This window comes from Mobula hypostoma, chromosome 14 (genome assembly GCF_963921235.1).
Source record: "Mobula hypostoma chromosome 14, sMobHyp1.1, whole genome shotgun sequence".
NCBI classification, from domain to species: Eukaryota; Metazoa; Chordata; class Chondrichthyes; order Myliobatiformes; family Myliobatidae; genus Mobula; species Mobula hypostoma.
The window spans coordinates 79,358,316-79,380,203 of NC_086110.1; the positions used below are offsets into that span (position 1 = coordinate 79,358,316).

General features: G+C 45.1%; 1 protein-coding gene across 1 annotated transcript in view; it reads left to right on the plus strand.

Moving 5' to 3' along the window:
• tango6 (transport and golgi organization 6 homolog (Drosophila)) overlaps positions 1-21,888 on the plus strand; it is a 165,303-nt gene that overhangs the window by 136,922 nt on the left and 6,493 nt on the right. Inside the window, exons 15-17 of the mRNA XM_063067293.1 lie at positions 5,238-5,390; positions 9,406-9,557; positions 20,968-21,081. Coding sequence (XP_062923363.1) covers positions 5,238-5,390; positions 9,406-9,557; positions 20,968-21,081 — 419 coding nt within the window. The remainder of the gene's footprint in view (positions 1-5,237; positions 5,391-9,405; positions 9,558-20,967; positions 21,082-21,888) is intronic.

Below are 21,888 nucleotides of genomic sequence, written 5' to 3' on the forward strand. Positions count from 1 at the left end.
ACACCCATTAGATTAGCTGTTCAAATTCGGTCTGTGGTCAGGGACTGTGAGTGAAACAGGTAATGGGATCCAAGAGACAGTGCTGGAGGAGTCTCAGTCCTTGAGCTCGTCCAACAGGTCAGATTCTTGCTCCCTGTGTGGATGAGAGTGGGGGCTGTAGGAAGGATGAACAACCTAACTGTGGCCCCATTCAAGGGGTGGGGGGGAAGAAGAGAAATATAGTGGTGATAGGGGATAATATAGTCAGGGGAATAGACAGAGTTCTCTGTTTTTGAGGATAGAGCATCCTGAAGGCTGTGTTGCCTGCCTGGTGCCCGGGTTTGGGACATCTTATCTGACCTGCAGAGGAATTTGCAGTGGGAAAGCAAAGATCCAGTTGTCATGGTCCATGTGGGTACCAACAACATAGGTAGAACAAGGAAAGAGGTTCTGCTGAGGGAATTTGAGCAGCTAGGGACTAAATTAAAAAGCAGAACCAAAAAGGTAGTAATCTTTGGATTAGTACCTGAGCCATGTGCAAATTGGCAGAGGGTCAAGAAGATTAAAGAGTTAAATGCATGGCTCAAGGATTGGTGTGGGAGAAGTGTATTTGAATTCATGGGAAATTGGCACCAGTATTCGGAAAGGAGGGAGCTGTACCAATGGGACGGGCTCCATCCGAACCGTGATGGGACCTGGATCCTAGTGAATCACACAAATAGGGCTGTGGATGGGGCTTAAAACTAAATAGTAGGGGGATGGGTTCAACAGATTGGAGAAGAAAGGATAAAGTAAAAGAGAAAAGTGTGGATAAAGATTTAAAAAAATAAGAGAAAAGTAAAAGTGGAATGAAGAATAGTCAAGTGCAGAAGAGTAAAAGGTTACGAGATATGAAAAGCACAATGAGTGTAAGGGCACTTTATTTGAATGCCTGTAGTATTTGAAACAAGGTCGGTGAACTTGTGTCTCAAATGAGCACAAAAGGGCTGATTCAGTTGCCATTACAGAGACGTGGTTGCAGGGTGGAGAGGATTGGGAATTAAATATCCAAGGACATCAGGTAATATGGAAGGATAGGCAGGAAGGTAAGGGAGGTGGGGTAGTGCTCTTAATTAAAGATGAGATCAGGACGATAGTGAGAGAAGATATAAGATCTAAGGAGTAGAATGTTGAATCCATCTGGGTAGAGATTAGGAATAATAAAGGGAAAAAAATCACTGATGGGAGTTGTCTCTGGGCCACCAAATAATCACATTACAGTGGCACAGGCAATAAACAGAGAAATATCAGAGGCATGTAAGAATGGAACAGCAGTTATCATGGGGGACTTGCACATAGATTGGATGAATCAAGTTGGTCAAGAAATTCTTGAGGACGACTTCACAGAATGCATCCGTGATGGCTTTCTTGAACAGCATGTTACTGAACCTACAAGGGAATGTGCTATCTTAGATCTGGTCCTGTGCAATGAGTTAGGTAAAATTGGTGATCTTGCAATTAGGGATCCTCTTGGAAAGAGTGATGACAGTATGATTGAGCTTCTCGTACAAATGGAGGGTATAATAATTCAATCTAAAACCAGTGTATTATGTCTAAACAATGGAGACTACAATAGGATGAAGGAGGATTTGGTCAGAGTTGACTAGGAACACAGACTATATGGTGGGGCAGTTGAGGAACTGTGGAAGACTTTCAAAGAGATTTTTCACAGTGCTCAACAAAAGTATATTCCAGTTAAAAGCAAGGACAGTAAGAGTGGGGAGAGCCAGCCTTGGATAACTAATGAAATAAAAGAAGGCATCAAACTAAAAGCTCGTGCATACAAAGTTGCCAAGAGTAGAGGGAAACTGGAAGATTGGAAAGCTCTAAAAAGCAACAAAGTACCACTAAGCGAACAATAAAGAAAGGGAAGCTAGATTATGTAAATAAACTAGCACAAAATATAAAAAAGGATAGTAGAAGTTTTTATAATTGTGTAAAGCAGAAAAGGGTGGCTAAAGTGAATGTAGGTCACTTGTGGGCTTGAAGATAGATAAGTCCCCTGGTCCTGATGGAATGCATCCCAGGGTATTGAAAGAAATGGCACAAGTGATAGTAGAGGCTTTGGTGATAATTTACCAAAATTCTCTGGACTCTGAGCAGGTCCTGGTGAATTAGAAGAAGATGAATGTTACACCACTGTTCAAAAAAGAATGTAGGCAAAAGACAGGTAACTATAGGCCAGTTAGTTGAACATCTGTAGTTGGGAAAATCCTTGCTATCATTAAAGAAGAACTAGAAAAGCATCTGGAAAGAAATGGATCCATCAGGCAAATGCAGCATGAATTCAGCAAAGGCAGGTCCTGTTTGACAAACTTACTGGAGTTCTTTAAGGATATAACAAGCACAGTGGATAAAGGGGAACAGGTGGATGTTATTTACTTGGATTTCCAGAAGGCGTTCGATAAAGTGCCACATAAAAGTTTTATCTTTGTGGATAGAGGATTGGTTAACTAATAGAAAGCAGAGAGTTGGGTTACATGGGTGTTACTCTGGTTGGCAATCAGTGGTGAGTGGTGTGTCGCTGGGGTCGATGCTGGGCCTGCAAATGTTCACGATTTACATTAACGACCCAGAAGACGGGACTGAGTGTAGTGCCTCTAAGTTTGCTGATGATAAAATTGAGTGGAAAAGCAAATTGTGCAGAAGATATGGAGAGTCTGCAGAGAAGAGATATAGATAAGTTAAGTGAGTGGGCAAGGGTCTGGCAGATGGAGTACAATGTTGGTAAATGTGAGGTCATCCACTTTGGAAGGGAAAATGAAAGAGCAGATTATTATTTAAATGGTAAAAAAATTGCAGCATGCTGTTGTGCAGAGGGACTTGGGAGGCTTGTGCATGAATTACTGAAGATTGGTTTGCTGGTGCAGCAGACCATCAAGAAGGCAAATGGAATGTTGGCCTTCATTGCTAGAGGGGTTGAATGTAAGAGCAGGGAGGTTATGCTGCAAATGTACAGGGTACTGGTGAGGCCACATCTGGAGTATAGCATGCAGTTCTGGTCTCCTTACTTGGGGAAGGATATATTGGCTTTGGAGGTGGTATAGAGAAGGTTCACTAGGTTGATTCCAGAGATGAGGGGGTTAGACTGTGAGGAGAGATTGAGTCGTCTGGGACTGTACTCGCTGGAATTCAGAAGAATGAGAGGAGATATTTTAGAGACATAATAAAATTTTGAAAGGGATAGATAAGATAGAGGCAGGAAAGTTGTTTCCACTGGTAGGTGAGACTAGAACTAGGAGACATGGCTTCATGGTTCAGAGGAGTAGATTTAGGACGGAGATGAGGAGGAACTGCTTTTCCCAGAGAGTGGTGAATCTGTGGAATTCTCTGCCCAGGGAAGCAGTGGCGGCTACCTCAGTAAATATACTTAAGACAAGATTGGATAGATTTTTGCATAGTAGGGGAATTAAAGATTATGGGGAAAAAGCAGGTAGATGGAGATGAGTCCATGGTCAGGTCAGCCATGATCTTATTGAATGGCGGAGCAGGCTCAACGAGCCAGATGGCCGACTCCTGCTCCTATTTCTTATGTTCTTTCTTGAACAGCAGAACAACATTGGGTATCCTCCAGTCCTCTGGTACCTCACCTGTCGCTAAGAATGATTTAAATATCTCTGGTAGGGCCCTGGCAATTTCTGCAGGGTCTGAGGGAACGTTTTGTCAGGCCCTGGGTGTTTATCTACCCTAATTTGCCTCTCTTCTATAGACTCTGTGTCTGCCTCCTGAGTAAATACAGATGCAAACATTTATTTAAGATTCCCCCCATCTCTTTTATCTCCACACATGGATTACCATTCTGATCTTCCAGAAGACGAATTTTATCCCTTGCAACACTCTTACTTTTAACATAAGATTCTCCTTCACCTTGTCTTCTGGGGCCATCTCATGCCTTTTTTTAGCCCTCCTGATTTCTCTCTTAAGTGTTCTCTTGCGTTTCTTATACTCCAGAAGCACCTCATTTGTTCCTACCTGCCTACACTTGCTATGTACCTGCTTTTTTTCCTTAACCAGGGCCTCAGCCAAGGTTCCCTACAGTTGTTATCTTTACCTTTTATTCTGACAAACACATACAAGCTTTGTTCTCTCAAAATTTCACTTTTGAATGCCTCCCACTTACCAAGTACACCTTTGCCAGATTACAGTCTGTCCCAGTCCACGCTTGCCAGGTGACTTCTGATATCATCAAAATTGGCTTTTCTCCAATTTAGAATTTCAACCTGTAGACTAGACCCATCTTTTTGCATACTTACATTGAAACTAATGGCATTGTGATCAAGCAATGCAAAGTGTTCCCCTACACAAACTTCTTTTACCTGCCCTGTCTCATTCCCTAATAGCAGATCTAGTATCGCACACTTGCTCAGTGGGACTTCTGTGTACTGATTAAGGAAACTTTCCTGAACACATTTGACAAACTCTATACCATCTAGTCCTTTTACAGTATGAGATTCCCAGTCAATATGTGGGAAGTTAAAATCACCCACTGTTGCAATCTTACGTTTTTTGCAACAGCCTGCAATCTCTGCAAATTTGTTCCTCGGGCTGTTGGGTGGTCTGTAACATGGCCCCACCAATGTAGTCATACCTTTCTTATTTCTCAGTTCCAATATCATAATTCGAGGTGTTGACCCACGCCCTGAGCTCATCTACCTTTCCTATGATACTTTTTGCCTCTCCTGGGATTTTCACGCACAACAGTTTCTAGTGTTTACAGAGAATGGTGTGGAAAAACAAAATATTTCCAGTGAGTGGCAGTTTTATGGACAAAAATGTCTTATTATTCAGAGAGGTCAGAGTCAGGAAGACAACAGTAACTCAAATAACCACACATTACAACAATGGTGTGCAGAAGAGCACATTGAAGTTTGAAGTGAATGGGCTGTAGCAGCAGAAAGCCACAAACATACACCCACTGGCCACTTTATAAATACAGAAGGTATACAATAATACAGGAGTGTGTATGGGTTGTGTACAGAGCAAAGCTTCTGCTGCACTATGCCTTATCACATTCCCAGGGAATTGCCATCACAAATTCCTTGTTCACATAAAGGTAACAGAGTAAACAGTGTACACAGTACTGATGGAGTGCAAACAGAAGTGCTGGAACTGCTGAAAGAAGGAGAGATGAGCCACTGTCGGCAATCTTTGAGCCCTTCCTCTGCACCACTCAGTGCCGAACCTAACCCAAATCGTTGTTCCAAACTCTGCCACTGTAGGTTTGTCAGTGCTGTCAGATGTGTACCCAGCCCGAATCCTGCCCCGATTACTCAGAGAATATCAAACATCACTGGACGAAAGTGAGACACCACGCTCTGTGGAGACGCGAATGAAGATCGGAGAGGTGCTGATGCGCTGTACGAGAGCACTGGGTGAGTCACTCCGGACAGGAACTGTCCTTTGGTTGGAATCCATACTCCAGAGCTTCTCTGGAGGTGTCTGAAAATCTGAGCTTCTGAAATGTGACTACTGGTTGGCTGACATTGGGGAACTGCATCTGTCCAGATGACAGGTCTCAACCCTATGCAACAAATAAGTCCATTTCCCTCCATAGATGCTGCCTGGCCTGCTGAGTCCCTCCAGCACTTTGTGACTTGTACCTTGTTCCAGCAGTTGCACTCTGTGTCTTCCTAAGAATTGTTAAATATTTGTCTGCTATCAGAGTTGAGTTTATTATCAACAATGAACACAGCAACATCACAGGGACAGAGCATCATATAAGTAGCACTCACAAGAAAAAACATCAATTATGCACAATGTTTACCACAAAAAGAAACGAAGTCCATTCTAGTCATTGTCAGTATTAAATGTTGAACTTAAAACTGAAGTAATTTGAGGGTCCGTATGTATAGATGACTAATATAAAAAGACAAGCTCAAAAAAATTAAGTCAAAGACTATTACTATTGTATATGGTCAGACAGAGCATGAGGAGGAAGTATTTTGCTGCAGTTATAAGAGATGGCTATTAGAACCTGAAACATAAAACAATGCAGGAAGAACACAGTGGATCAGGCCACATCTGTGGAAGCAAAAAGTATATTTCCATATTTCGGATGGAAAACCTGCATCCATCTTCCTCTTCGGCACAGCCCCCTTAATCCCTCCTTCCTCGCCCCCTCCCTCAATCCCTCCTTCCTTGCCCCCCCTCAATCCCTCCTTCCTTGCCCCCCCTGAATCCCTCCTTCCTTGCCCCCCTCAATCCCTCCTTCCTTGCCCCCCCTCAATCCCTCCTTCCTTGCCCCCCCTCAATCCCTCCTTCCTTGCCCCCCCTCAATCCCTCCTCCCTTGCCCCCTCAATCCCTCCTCCCTTGCCCCCTCAATCCCTCCTCCCTTGCCCCCCTCAATCCCTCCTCCCTTGCCCCCCTCAATCCCTCCTCCCTTGCCCCCCTCAATCCCTCCTCCCTTGCCCCCCAATCCCTCCTCCCTTGCCCCAGTCCCTCCTCCCTTGCCCCCTCAATCCCTCCTCCCTTGCCCCCATCCCTCCTCCCTTGCCCCCCTCAATCCCTCCTCCCTTGCCTCCCTCAATCCCTCCTCCCTTGCCCCCCAATCCCTCCTCCCTTGCCCCCCAATCCTTCCTCCCTTGCCCCCCTCAATCCCTCCTCCCTTGCCCCCATCCCTCCTCCCTTGCCCCCATCCCTCCTCCCTTGCCCCCCCTCAATCCCTCCTCCATTGCCCCCCTCAATCCCTCCTCCCTTGCCCCCCTCAATCCCTCCTCCCTTGCCTCCCTCAATCCCTCCTCCCTTGCCCCTCCAATCCCTCCTCCCTTGCCCCTCCAATCCCTCCTCCCTTGCCCCCCCTCAATCCCTCCTCCCTTGCCCCCCCTCAATCCCTCCTCCCTTGCCCCCCTCAATCCCTCCTCCCTTGCCCCCCCTCAATCCCTCCTCCCTTGCCCCCCTCAATCCCTCCTCCCTTGCCCCCATCCCTCCTCCCTTGCCCCCCTCAATTCCTCCTCCCTTGCCTCCCTCAATCCCTCCTCCCCTGCCTCCCTCAATCCCTCCTCCCTTGCCTCCCTCAATCCCTCCACCCTTGCCCCTCCAATCCCTCCTCTCTTGCCTCCCAATCCCTCCTCCCTTGCCCCTCTAATCCCTCCTCCCTTGCCCCTCCAATCCCTCCTTGCCCCCCTCAATCCCTCCTCCCTTGCCCCCCTCAATCCCTCCTCCCTTGCCCCCATCCCTCCTCCCTTGCCCCCCTCAATCCCTCCTCCCTTGCCCCCCTCAATCCCTCCTCCCTTGCCCCCCCTCAATCCCTCCTCCCTTGCCTCCCTCAATCCCTCCTCCCTTGCCCCTCCAATCCCTCCACTCTTGCCTCCCAATCCCTCCTCCCTTGCCCCTCTAATCCCTCCTCCCTTGCCCCCCTCAATCCCTTCTCCCTCAACCCTCTGCTTAATCCCCTTTCTTAATCCTGTTTTTTTCTGTACATGGTCGTTGTGCTGTGACCGTAAGACATAGGAACAGAATTAGGCCATTCAGCCCATCGAGCCTGCTCTGCCATTCCATCATTATCCCCCCTCAACCCTATTCTCCTGCCCTCTCCATGTAACCCCTGACACCCTGACTAATCAAGAACCTACCAATCTCTTTAAATATACTCAATGACTTGGCCAACATAGCCATCTGTGGCAATGAATTCCACAGATTCACTACCAGCTAAAGAAATTCTTCTTCATCTTTGTTCTAAAGGGACGTCCTTTTATTCTGAGGCTGTGCCATCCAATCCTAGACTCCTCCACTATTGGAAACATTCTCTCCACTTCAACTAATGTAATGTTGTGGCTTTATAAGGCACTGATGAGGTCTCACTTTGAGTATTGTGAGCAGTTTTGTGCCCCTTATATAAGAAAGGATGTGCTGAGATTGGAGAGGGTTCAAAGGATATTCACAAAAATGATTCTGGATTGAAAGTCTTATCATATCAGGAGCATTTGATTGCTCTGGGCCTGTTCTCCCTAGAATTCAGAAGAATGAGGATGGATCTCATCGAAACCTATTGAAAGTTGAAAGGCCTCGATAATGTGGAGCCTAAGACCAGAGGACACAGCCTCAGAATAGAGGGGCTTCCATTTAGAATGGACATGAGGAGGAATATCTTTAGCCAGGGGGTGGTGAATCTGTGGAATTTGTTGCCACATGTGGCTGTGGAAGCCAAGTCATTGGGTATAGTTAATACAGAGGTTGATAGATGCTTGATTAGTCAGGACATGAAGGGATGCAGGGTTGAGAAGGAAATGGATCAGCCATGATAAAATAGCGGAGATGATCAATGGGCCAAAAGGCCTAATTCTGCTCCTCTGTCTTATGGACTTTATCTAGGCCTTTCAATATTTCATTGGTTTTAATACAGTTCCCCCCTCACTCTTCCAAACTCCAGCAAGGACAGGCCCAGAGCTATCAAATGGTAACCCTCATATGTTAACCCTTTTGTTTCTGGGATCATTTTCATGAACCTCCTCTGAACCCTCTCCAATGTCAGCACATCCTTTCTTAGATAAAAATCCCAGAACTGCTCACCAAACTCCAAGTACAGTCCAATCATTGCCTTATAAAGCCTCAGCATTACACTCTTGCTCTTGTATTCTAGTCCTCTCAAAATGAATGCTATATTGCATTGGCCTTCATTACCACTGACTCAACCTACAGGCTAACCTTTAGGGAATCCTGCATGAGGACCCTCAAGTACTTTTGCACCTCAGATTTTTAATTTTCGCCCCATTTACAAAATAGTTTACGCCTGTCCCCTCTCCATCCCACCTCAAAAATACATCAAGTGTGGAATTTGGAAGCCAACAAATGCAGTCCATCATATAAGAAAGGGAGAATGCATTTTGTAATAGGTTTGGACAGAACTAATGTGTAAGGAAATTGAACCTTTAGAAATGCTGTAACTTGCAGAAAAACAAATGAACCGATTCACATGGTGTGTCTGGACAGTGAGAAGCCCTTCGAAGAGATGCTGCACTAAAGAAAATTTAATAGAATTGGAACCAATTCATTTACTTATCACAGGTACATCAAACATACCACCAAATGCATGAGTGAATTGAAAGAATTTATGGGTGAAATCCAAAAAACTGTGGACACTGGAAAGTTGGAAGTAATTCCAAAATCACTTAGCAGGTCAGACTGCGCCCATGGGGAGAGAAACAGGGTCAACGTTTCACGTCAAAGATTTCATCAGAACTGAAATGGAGACAGTTTAACCCCATTTCACCCTGGTTTTACCCCATGAGAGATATTCCCGTCCCTGCATACTCACAAGCTTCCATTGTCTCTCCTCATTTCTTACTCCCTGTTCTCTCCCTTCCCACCTTGTTTCTCCCTCATGGCATATCCTCTGCCCCATACTCTCTTGTCCCATCTCACCATGCCTTTTGCCTTTCTCTCAATAGGTGAGATGGCTTCGCACTACCGTGACCAGCTGATCCATGTGTTTTTGATGGGATCACGTGATCCAGATAGCTCATTACGAGCCAGTAGCCTGTCAAACCTGGGAGAGCTCTGTGCCTGCCTGGACTTCTCTTTAGGATCAGTGATTCACGAGGTAGGCCCAGGGACATCAGGATCTGTGAGGAGGTTAATTCCTTTTACACATCCCACCTACACACTGGGTAACAAGAACACCAGCCACTGTCTATCACATGATCAGAGGTCGAGGATGATTTGTGATCTATATTGTTGATTTGATACTCCCCCCCCACCTTAAAATCAGAAATAGGAAGGGCAAGGAGGCTTCTCAAGTTGGATTCCGTACCAGTGTTTGCATAACTATATTAACCACTACATGACCCCGCTTAATGCTGAGGATGGGTTCCTCGGAGGTGGAGCACTATGGAAATCAGTGCTACGCGGGGTCATTATAACATCATGTAAATGGTTGTGTGCCTGATTTAAAAGCAATCAAACATGAGATATGATGTATTATTTTATGTATACACAATAATCCGTGGAGTAACAACCACGCACATCGGTCCAATCTGTAGGTCAGTGGAGCAGCAACACATCGCAGCAGAGGAGGGAGGCGGGTGGTGGTTACATCCTGGAGGGCGGACCAGGCTGTGGGTCCTCCTCTGACTTTGGCTTCTTCTTCAAGTAGGCTACAGCATTTGACTACCTTTTCTTAAGTTTCCTCTCATAAAGCAGTCATGTCAAGATCACCTCTCTTTGTCTTATTTCTTCACTCCCAGTCAGGCTCATTATCAATGAATATGGCAAATTTCAGAGGCACCAACATCAACCTAATGCTCACCAGCTTTCAAATGCCGTATCACTTGCAATTTTACAACAGAAGACCATAAGACATAGGAGCAGAATTAGGCCATTCAACCCATCGAGCCTGCTCTGCCATTCCATCATGGTTGATCCCAGATCCCACTCAACCACATACACCTGCCTTCTCCCCATATCCTTTGATGCCCTGACTGATCAGGAAAACATCAACTTCCATTTTAAATATGCTCACAGACTTGGCCTCCACTACTCTCTGTGGCAGATCATTCCACAGATTCACTACTCTCTGGCTAAAAAAAATTCCTCCTCACCTCGGATCTAAAGGGTCACCCCTCAATTTTTGAGGCTGTGCCCGCTAGTTCTGGATACCCCCAACACAGGAAACATCCTCTCCACATCCACCCTACCTAGTCCTTTCAACATTTGGTAGGTTTCAATGAGATTCTCCACCACCCACCCCGACCACCACGTTCTGACTTCCAGTGAGTACAGGCTCAAAGCTGCCAAATGCTCCTCATATGTTAACCCCTTCATTCCCAGAATCATCCTCATGAACCTCCTCTGGACTCTCCAATGACAACATATCTTTTCTGAAACATGGAGCCCAGAACTGTTGACAGTATTCCGTGTGGCCTGACTTTCTCTTATAAAGGGTTAGCATTATCTCTTTGCTTTTGTATTCTATTCCCCTTCAAATCGAATGTTGAAAGGCATGGACAGAGTGGATGTGGCAAAGTTGTTTCCCATGATGGGGGAGTCTAGTACGAGAAGGCATGACTCAAGGATTGAAGGGCACCCATTCAGAACAGAAATGCGAAGAAATTTTTTTAGTCAGAGGGTGGTGAATCTATGGAATTTGTTGCCACGGGCAGCCAAGTCATTAGGTGTATTTAAGGCAGAGATTGATAGGTATCTGAGTAGCCAGGGCATCAAAGGTTATGGTGAGAAGGCGGGGGAGTGGGACTAAATGGGAGAATGGATCAGCTCATGATAAAATGGCAGAGCAGACTAGATGGGCCAAATGGCCGACTTCTGCTCTTTTGTCTTATGGTCTTATGGTCTAAATAAATGGCAAGATTGCATTTACCTTCTTTACCATAAACTCAACCTGTAAATTAACCTTTTGGGAGTCTTGCACGAGGACTCCTAAGTTCCTCTGCACCTCTGATGTTTGAACCTTCTCCCCATTTAGATGATAATCCAGACCATTGTTCCTTCTACCAAAAAATAGTAAAGCTTTTCCTAGAAAGATTAGATGTACTAACCTCACTGGAAGTTGCAGGCTGTTTTCCAGACATGGGTGAAATAAATGGAATAAATTGGCAAGGGAGCAAGAACATTTACAAGCATGAGGCAGGCAGAGTGTGAAGGAATACGTGACAGGCTGAGCGTGGCTCAGAGCATACGTAAAGCACCCTCTTTGGCTCATTGAATGCTTATTGTTAAGGTGGCTGCTCTTGTGAGTTTAGATGATCCTTGGTCACTTTTTAGTTATTCAATAAAGAATTGAATAACTGCATTGTAACAAATAAGCACAATGCAGGGTTTGAGTGTACAGCACAATTGTGACAAAAGTTCAGGGGATATTTGCATGGTGTTCTGCATAGGTACGTTCCAATGAGAAGGGAAAGGATGGTAGGGTACAGGAACTGTGGTGTTGAAAATCTAGTCAAGAAGAAAAGAAAAGCTTATGAAAGGTTCAAAAAGCAAGGTAATGATAGAGATGTTGAAGATTAGAAGGCTAGCTGGAAGGGGCTTAAGAATGAAATTAGGACAGCTTAGAGGCTATGAGAAGGCCTTGGCGAGTAGGATTAAGGAAAACCCCAAGGCATTCTACCAGTATGTGAAGAGCGAGAGGATAAGACGTGAGAGAATAGGACCAATCAAGTGTGACAGTGGAAAAGTGTGTATGGAACCACAGGAAATAGCACAGCTTCTTAATGAATACTTTGCTTCCATATTCACTACGGAAAAGGATCTTGGCAATTGTAGAGATGACTTTCAGCAGACTGAAAAGCTTGAGCTATGTAGATATTAAGAAAGAGGATGTGCTGGAGCTTTTGGAAAGCATCAAGTTGGATAAGTCTCTGGGACCAGACAAGATGTACTCCAGGCTACTGCGGGAGGCGAGGGAGGAGATTGCTGAGCCTCTGGCAATGATCTTTGTATTATCAATGGGAATGGGAGTGGTTCCAGAGGATTGGAAGGTTACAGATGTTGTTCCCTTATTCAAGAAAGGGAGCAGAGATAGCCCAGGAAATTATAGACAGTGAGTCTTACTTCAGTGGTTGGTAAGTTGGTGGAAAAGATCCTGACAGGCAGGATTTATGAACATTTGGAGAGGCAAAATATGATTAGGAATAGTCAGCATGACTTTGTCAAAGGCAGGTCATGCCTTACAAGCCTGACTGAATTTTTTAAGGATGTGACTAAACACATTGATGAACGTAGAGCAGCGAATGTAGTTTATATGGATTTCAGCAAGGCATTTGATAAGGTACCCCATGCAAGGCTTATTGAGAAAGTAAGGAGGCATGGGATCCAAGGGGATCTTGCTTTGTGGATCCAGAATTGGCTGGCCCCAGAAGGCAAAGAGTGATTGTAGTTGGGTCATATTCTGCATGGAGGTCGGTGACCAGTGGTGTGCCTCAGGGATCTATTCTGGGACCCCTTCTCTTCGTGATTTTTATAAATGACTGGATGAGGAAGTGGAGGGATGGGTTAGTAAATTTGCTGATGACACAAAGATTGGGGGTGTTGTGGAAAATGTGGAGGGTTGTCAGAGGTTACAACGGGACATTGATAGGGTGCAATACTGGGCTGAGAAGTGGCAAATGGAGTTCAACCCAGATAAGTGTGAGATGGTTCATTTTGGTAGGTCAAATATGATGGCAGAATACAGTATTTTGTCTGTTCCTATTCCTCTCCAATGCTATGGTAAAGGAGACAGAATTATGATCACTATCTCCAAAATGATCTACTGAGAGATCTGACACCTGACCAGGTTCATTTCCCAATACCAGATCAAGTACAGCCTCTCCTCTTGCAGGCTTATCTACATATTGTGTAAGGAAACCTTCCTGAACACACCTAACAAACTGCACCCCATCTAAACCCCTTGCTCTAGGGAGATGCCAATCAGTATTGGGAAATTAAAATCTCCTACCACAACAACTCTGTTATTATTACACCTTTCCAGGATCTGTTTCCCTATCTGCTCCTCAATGTCCCTGTTACTATTGGGTGGTCTATAAAAAACACCCAGTAGAGTTATTGACCCCTTCCTGTTCCTAACCTCCACCCACAGAGACTCAGTAGACAATCCCTCCATGACGTCCACATTTTCTGCAGCCATGACACTATCTCTGATCAACAATGCCATGCCCCCACCTCTTATGGCTCCCTCTGTCCTTTCTGAAACACCTAAAACCCGGCACTTGAAGTAACCATTCCTGTCCCTGAGCCATCCAAGTCTATGTAATGGCCACATCATCATAGTTCCAAGTACTGATCCACGCTCTAAGCTCATCCACTTTGTCACAATACTCCTTGCGTTAAAATAGACACATCTCAAACTTTCGGTCTGAGTGCGTCCCCTCTCTATCACCCGCCTATCCTCCCTCACACACTGTCTCCAAGCTTTCTCTACTTGTGAGCCAACCGCCTCTTCCCTAGTCTCTTCAGTGCGGTTCCCACCGCCCAACAATTCTAGTTTAAACTCTCCCTTATAGTGGGAGAATCTAAGACCAGAGGGCACAGCCTCAGAATGGAGGGGTATCCATTTAGAACAGAGGTAAGGAGGATTTCCTTTTGCCACAGGGTGGTGAGCCTGTGGAATTCATTGCCATGAATGGCTGCATGGCCATGTTATTGGATACCTTTAAAACTGAGGTTGACTGGTTCTTGATTAGTCAGGGCATCAAAGGTTACAGGGAGAAGACAGGAGAATGGGATTGAGAGGGATAATAAATCAGCCATGATGGAATGGAGGAGCAGACTTGATGGGCCAAATGGCCTCATTCTACTCCTTTGTCTTAAGGTCTTATAAAGACACATACTTGATGATTTAGGAACCAGAAGACACATTTTTAAGGTTGCTGAGATTGAGGGAGTTTAAAGGTGACCTGAAAGTAAGTATGTCAATGTATTATCAAAGCACATATACGTCCCTGAGATTCATTTTCTTGCGCGTGTACTCAATAAATCCATAATGTAATAACCGTAATAGAATCGAAGAAAGACCACGCAACAGGCATTCAACCTGTGTGCAAAAGGCAACAAACTGTGCAAGAAAGAATTAATTAATAAACAAACAAACAAACAAGCAAGCAATAAGTATCGAAAACATGAGCTGGAGAGTCCTTGAAAGTGAATCCGCTGGTTGTGGGAACATTTCATAGATGGGCAAATGAGTGAAAATATCCCCTTTGGCTCAAGAGTCTGATGGTTGATGGGTGATAACTTTCTGAACCTGCTGGTGTGGGTCCTGAGGCTCCCGTACCTTCTCCCTGATGACAACAGCAAGGAGAAGGTATGACCTGAGTGATGGTGGTCCCTGATGATGAATGTTGCTTTCCTGCGACAATGCTCCCTGCAGATGTGCTCAATGGTGGGGAGGGTGTATCCATTACCTTTTGTCGGATTTTCCATTCAGGGGCATTGGTATTTCCATAGCAGGCTGTGATGCAACCAGTCAATATACTCTCCCCCACACATCTATCCAAGTTTGTCAAAGATATCGTGCAGAATCTTTGCAAGCTTCGAAGGAAGAAGAAGCGCTGCTGTGCTTCCTCCGTAATTGCACTGTTCTGGGCCCAGGACAGGTCCTCTGAAATGATGACACTTGCGGAATTTAAAGTTGTTGACTCTCTCCACCTCTGATCCTCCACTGAGGGCTGGTTCATTGACCTCTGGTTTCCTCCTCCTGAAGTCAATAACCAGCTCCTTGGTCTTGCTGACGTTGAACGAGAGGTGGTTGTTGTGGCACCACTCAGCCAGATTTTCAGTCTCCCTCCTCTATGCTGATTCAGCTACAACAGTGGTGTCGTCAGCAAACTTCAATTTGCATTGGAGCTGTGCTTGGGCTGATAGTGGTAAATATAAAGCGAGTTGGCCAGGGGGCTAAGCACACTGCCTTGTGCTCATGGAGATTGTGGAAGAGATGTTGTTGCTGATCTGAATTGACTGGAGTCTGAAAGTGAGGAAATCAAGGATCCAATTGCACAAGGTCTTAAAGCTTATTTATTAATTTTGAGGGGATGATAGTATTGAATGCCAATTTGTAGTTGATAAAGAGCATCCTGATGTCTGCATCTTTGCTGTCCAGATGTTCCAGGGTTGAGAGAGGAGCCAGTGAGCTGGCTTCTACTGTGGACCTGTTGCCAGTAGGCAAGTTAGAGCTGATCCAAGTCCCTTCTCAGGCAAAGTCGACAGTTTCAACGCCAACCTCTCAAAACAGTCCATCACTGTGGATGATAGTCACTGAGGCAGGTTACCATGGTCTTCTTAGCTACCAGTAGAATTGAAGTCTGCTTGAAGTAGGTGGTACCTCAGACTACTGAAACGAGAGGTTAAAGATCTCAGTGAACACTCCAGCCAGTTGATCAGCTCTTGTCCAGTTACCCCATCTGGGCTGGTTGCTTTCCATGAGTTCACCTGCCTGAAGGATGCTCTCATGTCAGCCTCAGAGAATGGAAATCACAGGATCATCGGGGGCTGTGGGTGTTCATGATGGTTCCTTCATGTTTTGCCGGTCAAAGTGAGAATAGAAGGCATTGAGTTCATCTGGAAGCGAACCCTATTGTCACCTATGTCGCTTGATTTCACTTTATAAGAGGTGATAGCATTTAAACCCTGCCACAACTGCCAAACATCCTTCATTGGTTCAAATCTAGTCCGGAATTTCCACTCGCCTACGAGATGGTACTCCGGAGATTGTATCTGGACCTCTTCTAACTTTCTCGGTTGTCAGATTTGAATGCCTCTGATCTGGCTCTCAGCAGATTGTAGATCTCATGGTTTATCCAGGGCTTTTAATTGTTGGGGAAGACTGAATGATTTAGTGGGGACACACTCTTCTGCAACTGTTTTTATAGGGTTCAAGATAACAATGGTGTGTTTGATACAGACCCACAGATGCATTATTGAACACGGCTCAGTCTACCAACTTGAAGCAATCACATAGCTGCTCCTCTGCCTCCGACAACCACCTCTTTGTTGTCTTTATCTCTGGAGCCTTGCTCTTTAGCCTCTGCATGTGTGCAGGTAGGAGAAGGACAGCCAAAATATCAGATTTCTGGGTATGGAACGGTAGGTATTGCTTATCTTAGTATAGCTGTGGTCTAGTGTGTCAGGACCTCTGGTGCTACAGGTTGTATGCTGATGGTAATTGGCCAGGAATTTCTTCAAACAAACAGGCTGAAGTCCCCAACTATGATTTGAAATACGTTGGGATGGATTGTTCCTTTTTTGGAGATGGCATCATGCACTATCTCAAGTGCTTGATTATAGTTGGCCACTGCTGATATGTAAACTTTGGTGAGGATCACGGATGAGAACTCCCTTGGTAAATAGAACAGAAGGCGTTTGATTATCTGGTGTTCAAGGTCGGGGGAACACAAGTACAACAAAACCACTGCATTAGAACACTAGCTCTGTTCATCATGACACACACACCGTTTCCCTTTTCTGAATCAGCAGTTCAGTCCATCCTGTGGATCAAGAAGCCTTCCCATCTGATTGCCCTATTTGTTGTACTGGGTGAAAGCCATATCTCAGTTAAACATAGAAGACATTTCCCTTCGACAGAACAATTTTATCCTAAATCCTCAGTTTTCTTCTCCAGCAACTGCACATTTGCTAACAAGATCAAACAACAGGAATTCTGCAGATGCTGGAAATTCAAGCAACACACATCAAAGTTGCTGGTGAACGCAGCAGGCCAGGCAGCATCTCTAGGAAGAGGTGCTGCCTGGCCTGCTGCGTTCACCAGCAACTTTTATGTGTGTTGCTAACAAGATGTTGGGTAGAGGAGGCCTCATCCCTCCATGTTTCAGCCTGGCTTGGAGACCTTGTCCCCTCACTTACGGCCATGGCGATGAACCTTTGTCCGCTTAAAGGTGCCATATCTGCTTGTTTGAGTGTTGTCCACTGAGTCCTTCAGAAGATTGTGAAATCTGTAGTTCATTAAGACAGTTCAAAAGTACATTGCTTAAAGGGAAATTACATGCTGCTGACTGCAGTGAGATTAATTCAAAAGAAGTATATTTAGAAGTATTGTACGTGGCCCACAGAACATAGCCACGATTCATCGGCGCCATCTTGATGCCAAATTTCTGTGTTTTTAATGCAGAGAATGGTGTGTGCCTGAAATAGGTTACCAATGATGGTATTGGAATCAGGCAGTTTGGGGAGTTTAAGAGGCTTTTAGACAGACACGTGAATATGAAGGGAATGGATGGATATGGATGACACACATTACCGGAGGAGGACAGTGGACAAGGGAATGGCAGGTGGAAATGAGCTCAAACATGTGTGGGATGTTAAACCAGGTAGGACCAGGTGAATGGCAGGTTCCTGGGGAGTGTGTAGAACTGAGAGATCTTGGAGTACAAGTAGATATTTCCCCAAAAGTGGTGACACAGGTAGGCAGAGTGGAGGAGGAGTTATCTGACATACTGAACGTCATCAGACAGGGCAGTGAGTACAGGAGTTGGTGCTCTGTTACATAGGTGAGACTGCACTGAAATATTGTGTGTGTTCTGGTTGCATTACAATCGGATAGATGTCAGCTTGCTCGGAAAGGCATGGACAAGAGATAGAATTATACAGCATGGAACTAGGCCTCAGGCCCAGATTGTCCACACTGACTAAGCTATTCCTCTGAGCTGGTAACATTTGTCCCTATTTCGTCCATATCTATACGTATGGTTAACATGTGACCAGCAGTTAATGTCTCTGGGCCTATACTCACTAGAGTTTAGAAGAATGGCAATGGGGGGGCGGGGGGGGGGGAGTTCCTTAAAACCTATCGAATATTGAAAGGCCTACATAGAATGGATGTGGATTGTATGCTTCCTATAGTGGGGGAGTTTGGGACTAGAGGGTACATCCTCTGAATACAAGGAAGTCCCGATTGAAGAGATGAGGAGTAATTTCTTTAGCCAGAGAGTGGTGAATCTGTGAAATTCATTGCCACAGACAGCTGTGGGTTGAAGTCATTAAATATATTTAAAATGGCGGTTGATAGGTTCTTGATTAGCCAGGGCATCAAAGATTACGGAGAGAAGGCAGGAGAATGGGGTAGAGAGGGATGATGAGTCAGTTATGATGGAATGGCAGAGCAGACACTGGGCCGAATGGCCTAATTCTACTCCATGTCTTATGATCTTGGCCCTTTTTTAACTCCATGCAGTTGTTGAAAATGTCTTTTAAATACTTAATTGTATTCGTCTCTATAGCTTCCTCATTCCATGCTCACCACCTTCTGAGTGCAAAAACTTGACCCTCAGGTCCTTTTTAAATACCTCTCTCACCTTAAATCTACGCCCTATACATTTAGGTTCAGATTGGTTTATTGTACATTGTAATAAATTAATGCCAGTCCATGCAGATAATATCCACTACCTCACCCTGGTCCATCATCATTGTCACATTCAAACAGCTCAGTTACTGTACAGTATATTACTGAGACATGAGATGGGTTGGTTAGTAAGTCGGCAGATGATACACATATTGGTGGAGCTATGGGCAGTGCAGAAGGTCAAAAAAGGCCACAGTCGGACAATTGATGTTGGAGTCAATTGTTAAGGATGAGGTGATGGAGTACTTGGTGACACAGGACAAAGTCAGCATGGTTCCTTGAGACAGTTTTGCCTGATGAACCTGTTGGAATTCTTTGAGGAGATTACAAGTAGGACAGATAAAGGGGATGCAGTGGATGTTGTGTATTTGGACTTTCAGAAGGTCTTTGACAAGGTGCCACACATGAGGCTGCTTACCGAGTTAAGAGCCCTTGGTATTACAGGAAAGTTACTAACATGGTTAGAGCATTGGCTGATTGGTAGGAGGCAGCAAGTGGGAATATGAAGACCCTTTTCTGTTTGGCTGCCAGTGAGTACTGGTGTTCCAAAGGGGTCGATGTTCCACACAGACTACTTCTTTTTATGCTGTACATCAATGAAGTAGATGATGACTTTGTTGCCAATTTTGCAGGTGATACGAAGATTGGTGGAAGAGCAGGTAGTGTTGAGGAAACAGGAAGGCTGCAGAAGGACTTAGACAGATTAGGAGAATGGGCAAGAAAGTGGCAAATGAAGTACAATGTTGGAAAATGCATGGTCAAGCACTTTGGTAGTAGAAATAAATGTGCAGACTATTTTCTAAATGAGGAGAAAATCCAAAAATCTGAGATGCAAAAGGACTCAGGAGTTCTTGTGCAGAACACCCTTAAAGTTAACTTGCAGGTTGAGTCGGTGGAGAGGAAGGCAAATGCAATGTGAGCATTTATTTCAAGAGGTCTAGAATACAAGAGCAGGGATGTGCTGCTGAGGCTTTATGAGGCACTGGTGAGGCCTCACCTTGAGTAATGTGAACAGTTTTGGACTCTTCAAAAAAGAAAAGATGTACTGGCATTGGAGAGGGTTCAGAGGAGGTTCACAAAGAAGATTCCAGGAATGAAAGGGTTATCACACGAGGAACGGTTGATGGCTCTGGGTCTGTACTTGCTGGAATTTAGAAGGATGTGGGGGGATCACATGAAACGTTTCGAATGTTGATAGGCCTAGATAGAGTAGATGTGGAGAGGATATTTCCCATGGTGTAGGAGTCTAGGACGAGTGGGCATAGACAAGTGGGAGTCTAGGATGAGTGGCCTAATTTTGCTCCTGTGTCTTATGGTCTTATAGATCAGTTACCACTATCAGCAGAGAAATGGCAGGTGGAGTTTAATTGAAGCAAGTGTGAGGTGTTGCACTTTGGAAGCTCAAATGTAGGGGGGTACCTAGATGTCAGGCCACTGGAAGGTTCAGAGGTGTTGATGAGTTCCAGGAGGTTGCCAGCTGTCCAACACCAAAGGTAGCATTCACTGGTTGCATCAAGGCCTGTTACAGAAACACCAATGCCCAGGAATGGAAGAGGCTACAGGAAAGTGTGAATACAGCCCAGTCCATCACAGGCAAAGCTCTCTGCACCAGTGAGCACATCTACAAAGAGCGCTGCCACAGGAAAGCAGCATCGATCGTCAAGGAACCAACAGTCCAGGTCATGCCCTTTTCGTGCTGCTATCATTGGCAGGAGGTACAGAAGTCTAAGGTCCCACACCAGCTGGTTCAAGAACAGTTATTATCCTACAACCATCAACCTCCTGAACCAGCATGGATAAGTTCACTCAGCTCAACTCTGAACTGATTCTATGACCTAAAGACTCATTTTCAAGGACACTTTACATCTCATGTTCTCAGTATTATTTTGTTTTATTTGCACAGTTTGTCTTTTCTGTACATTGGTTGTTTATCAGTCTTTGTTTTTGTATAGTTTTTTGTGATTCTATTGTATTTTTCATGTAAGTGCCTGCAAGAAGATGAGTCTCAAGTTACGGTCACATACATACTTACTTTGAATTTGATTCTCTTTTTGCAATCTGTTGGGATTAAACATTGTGCTGTAAACCATTGTTGGTGGTTGTGGTGTTCCAGCTGCACAAAGTCACTCTGCTCTCCACCCAGGTGTCAACGTGCCTTTCTGCCGTCGTTAAGACAGAACGTGAAGCTGAGGTGCGTCGGGCTGCAATTCACGTTATCACGCTCCTGCTCCGGGGACTTTGTGACAAGGCTCTTCAGGTGAGGGAGGAACTTTCTGTTTGCAGGTTTTTCAGCGAGACGTGGCCAGCTCCTCCAGAGACTCCAGGCACTGAAAACACCATGAAAATCATGGCAGATCCTATGCACTGTTGAAAAAATGAGGGGTTCTCTATTTTGCACAACACGTGCTTGTTTACTTTGTGGTGGAGTCCAGAGATGTGGATATGCCTGGACACACGTCACTGAAGGCCAATATGCTGACAAGGCAGGTAATAAAAGCGAGTGGGTTGTAGGTCTTCCCTGCACAGACTGGAGTCTAGGAGTGCACCAGTCATACAGAACTTTGGTTTCATTCTTCACCAACATTGTACATATTTGCTGAGAAGGAATGTGAGAGATATTGGATTAGACATTGACTTTGTGGGAGAGGCCTGAGAGTGGTAATAGAAGGTTGCCTCTCTGACTGGAGGCCTGTGACTAGTGGTGTGCCGCAGGGATGGGTGCTGGGTCCATTGTTTGTCATCTATATCAATGATCTGGATGATAATGTGGTTGACACCAAGGTTGAGGGTGTAGTGGACAGTGAGGAAGATGGTCGTGGCTTGCAGCAGGATCTGAACCAGCTGGAAAAATGGCAGATGGAATTTAAAGTAGACAAGTAAGAGGTGTTGTACTTTGGGAGGACCAACCAGGGTCTTACACAGTGAACAGTAAGGGACTGAAGATGTGGAAGAACAGGGGGTCTGGGAATACAGGTCCATAATGCAGTGAAAGTGGTGACACTGGTAAGTAGGGGCGTAAAGAAAGATTTTGGCACATTGGCCTTCATAAATCTAAGTACTGAGA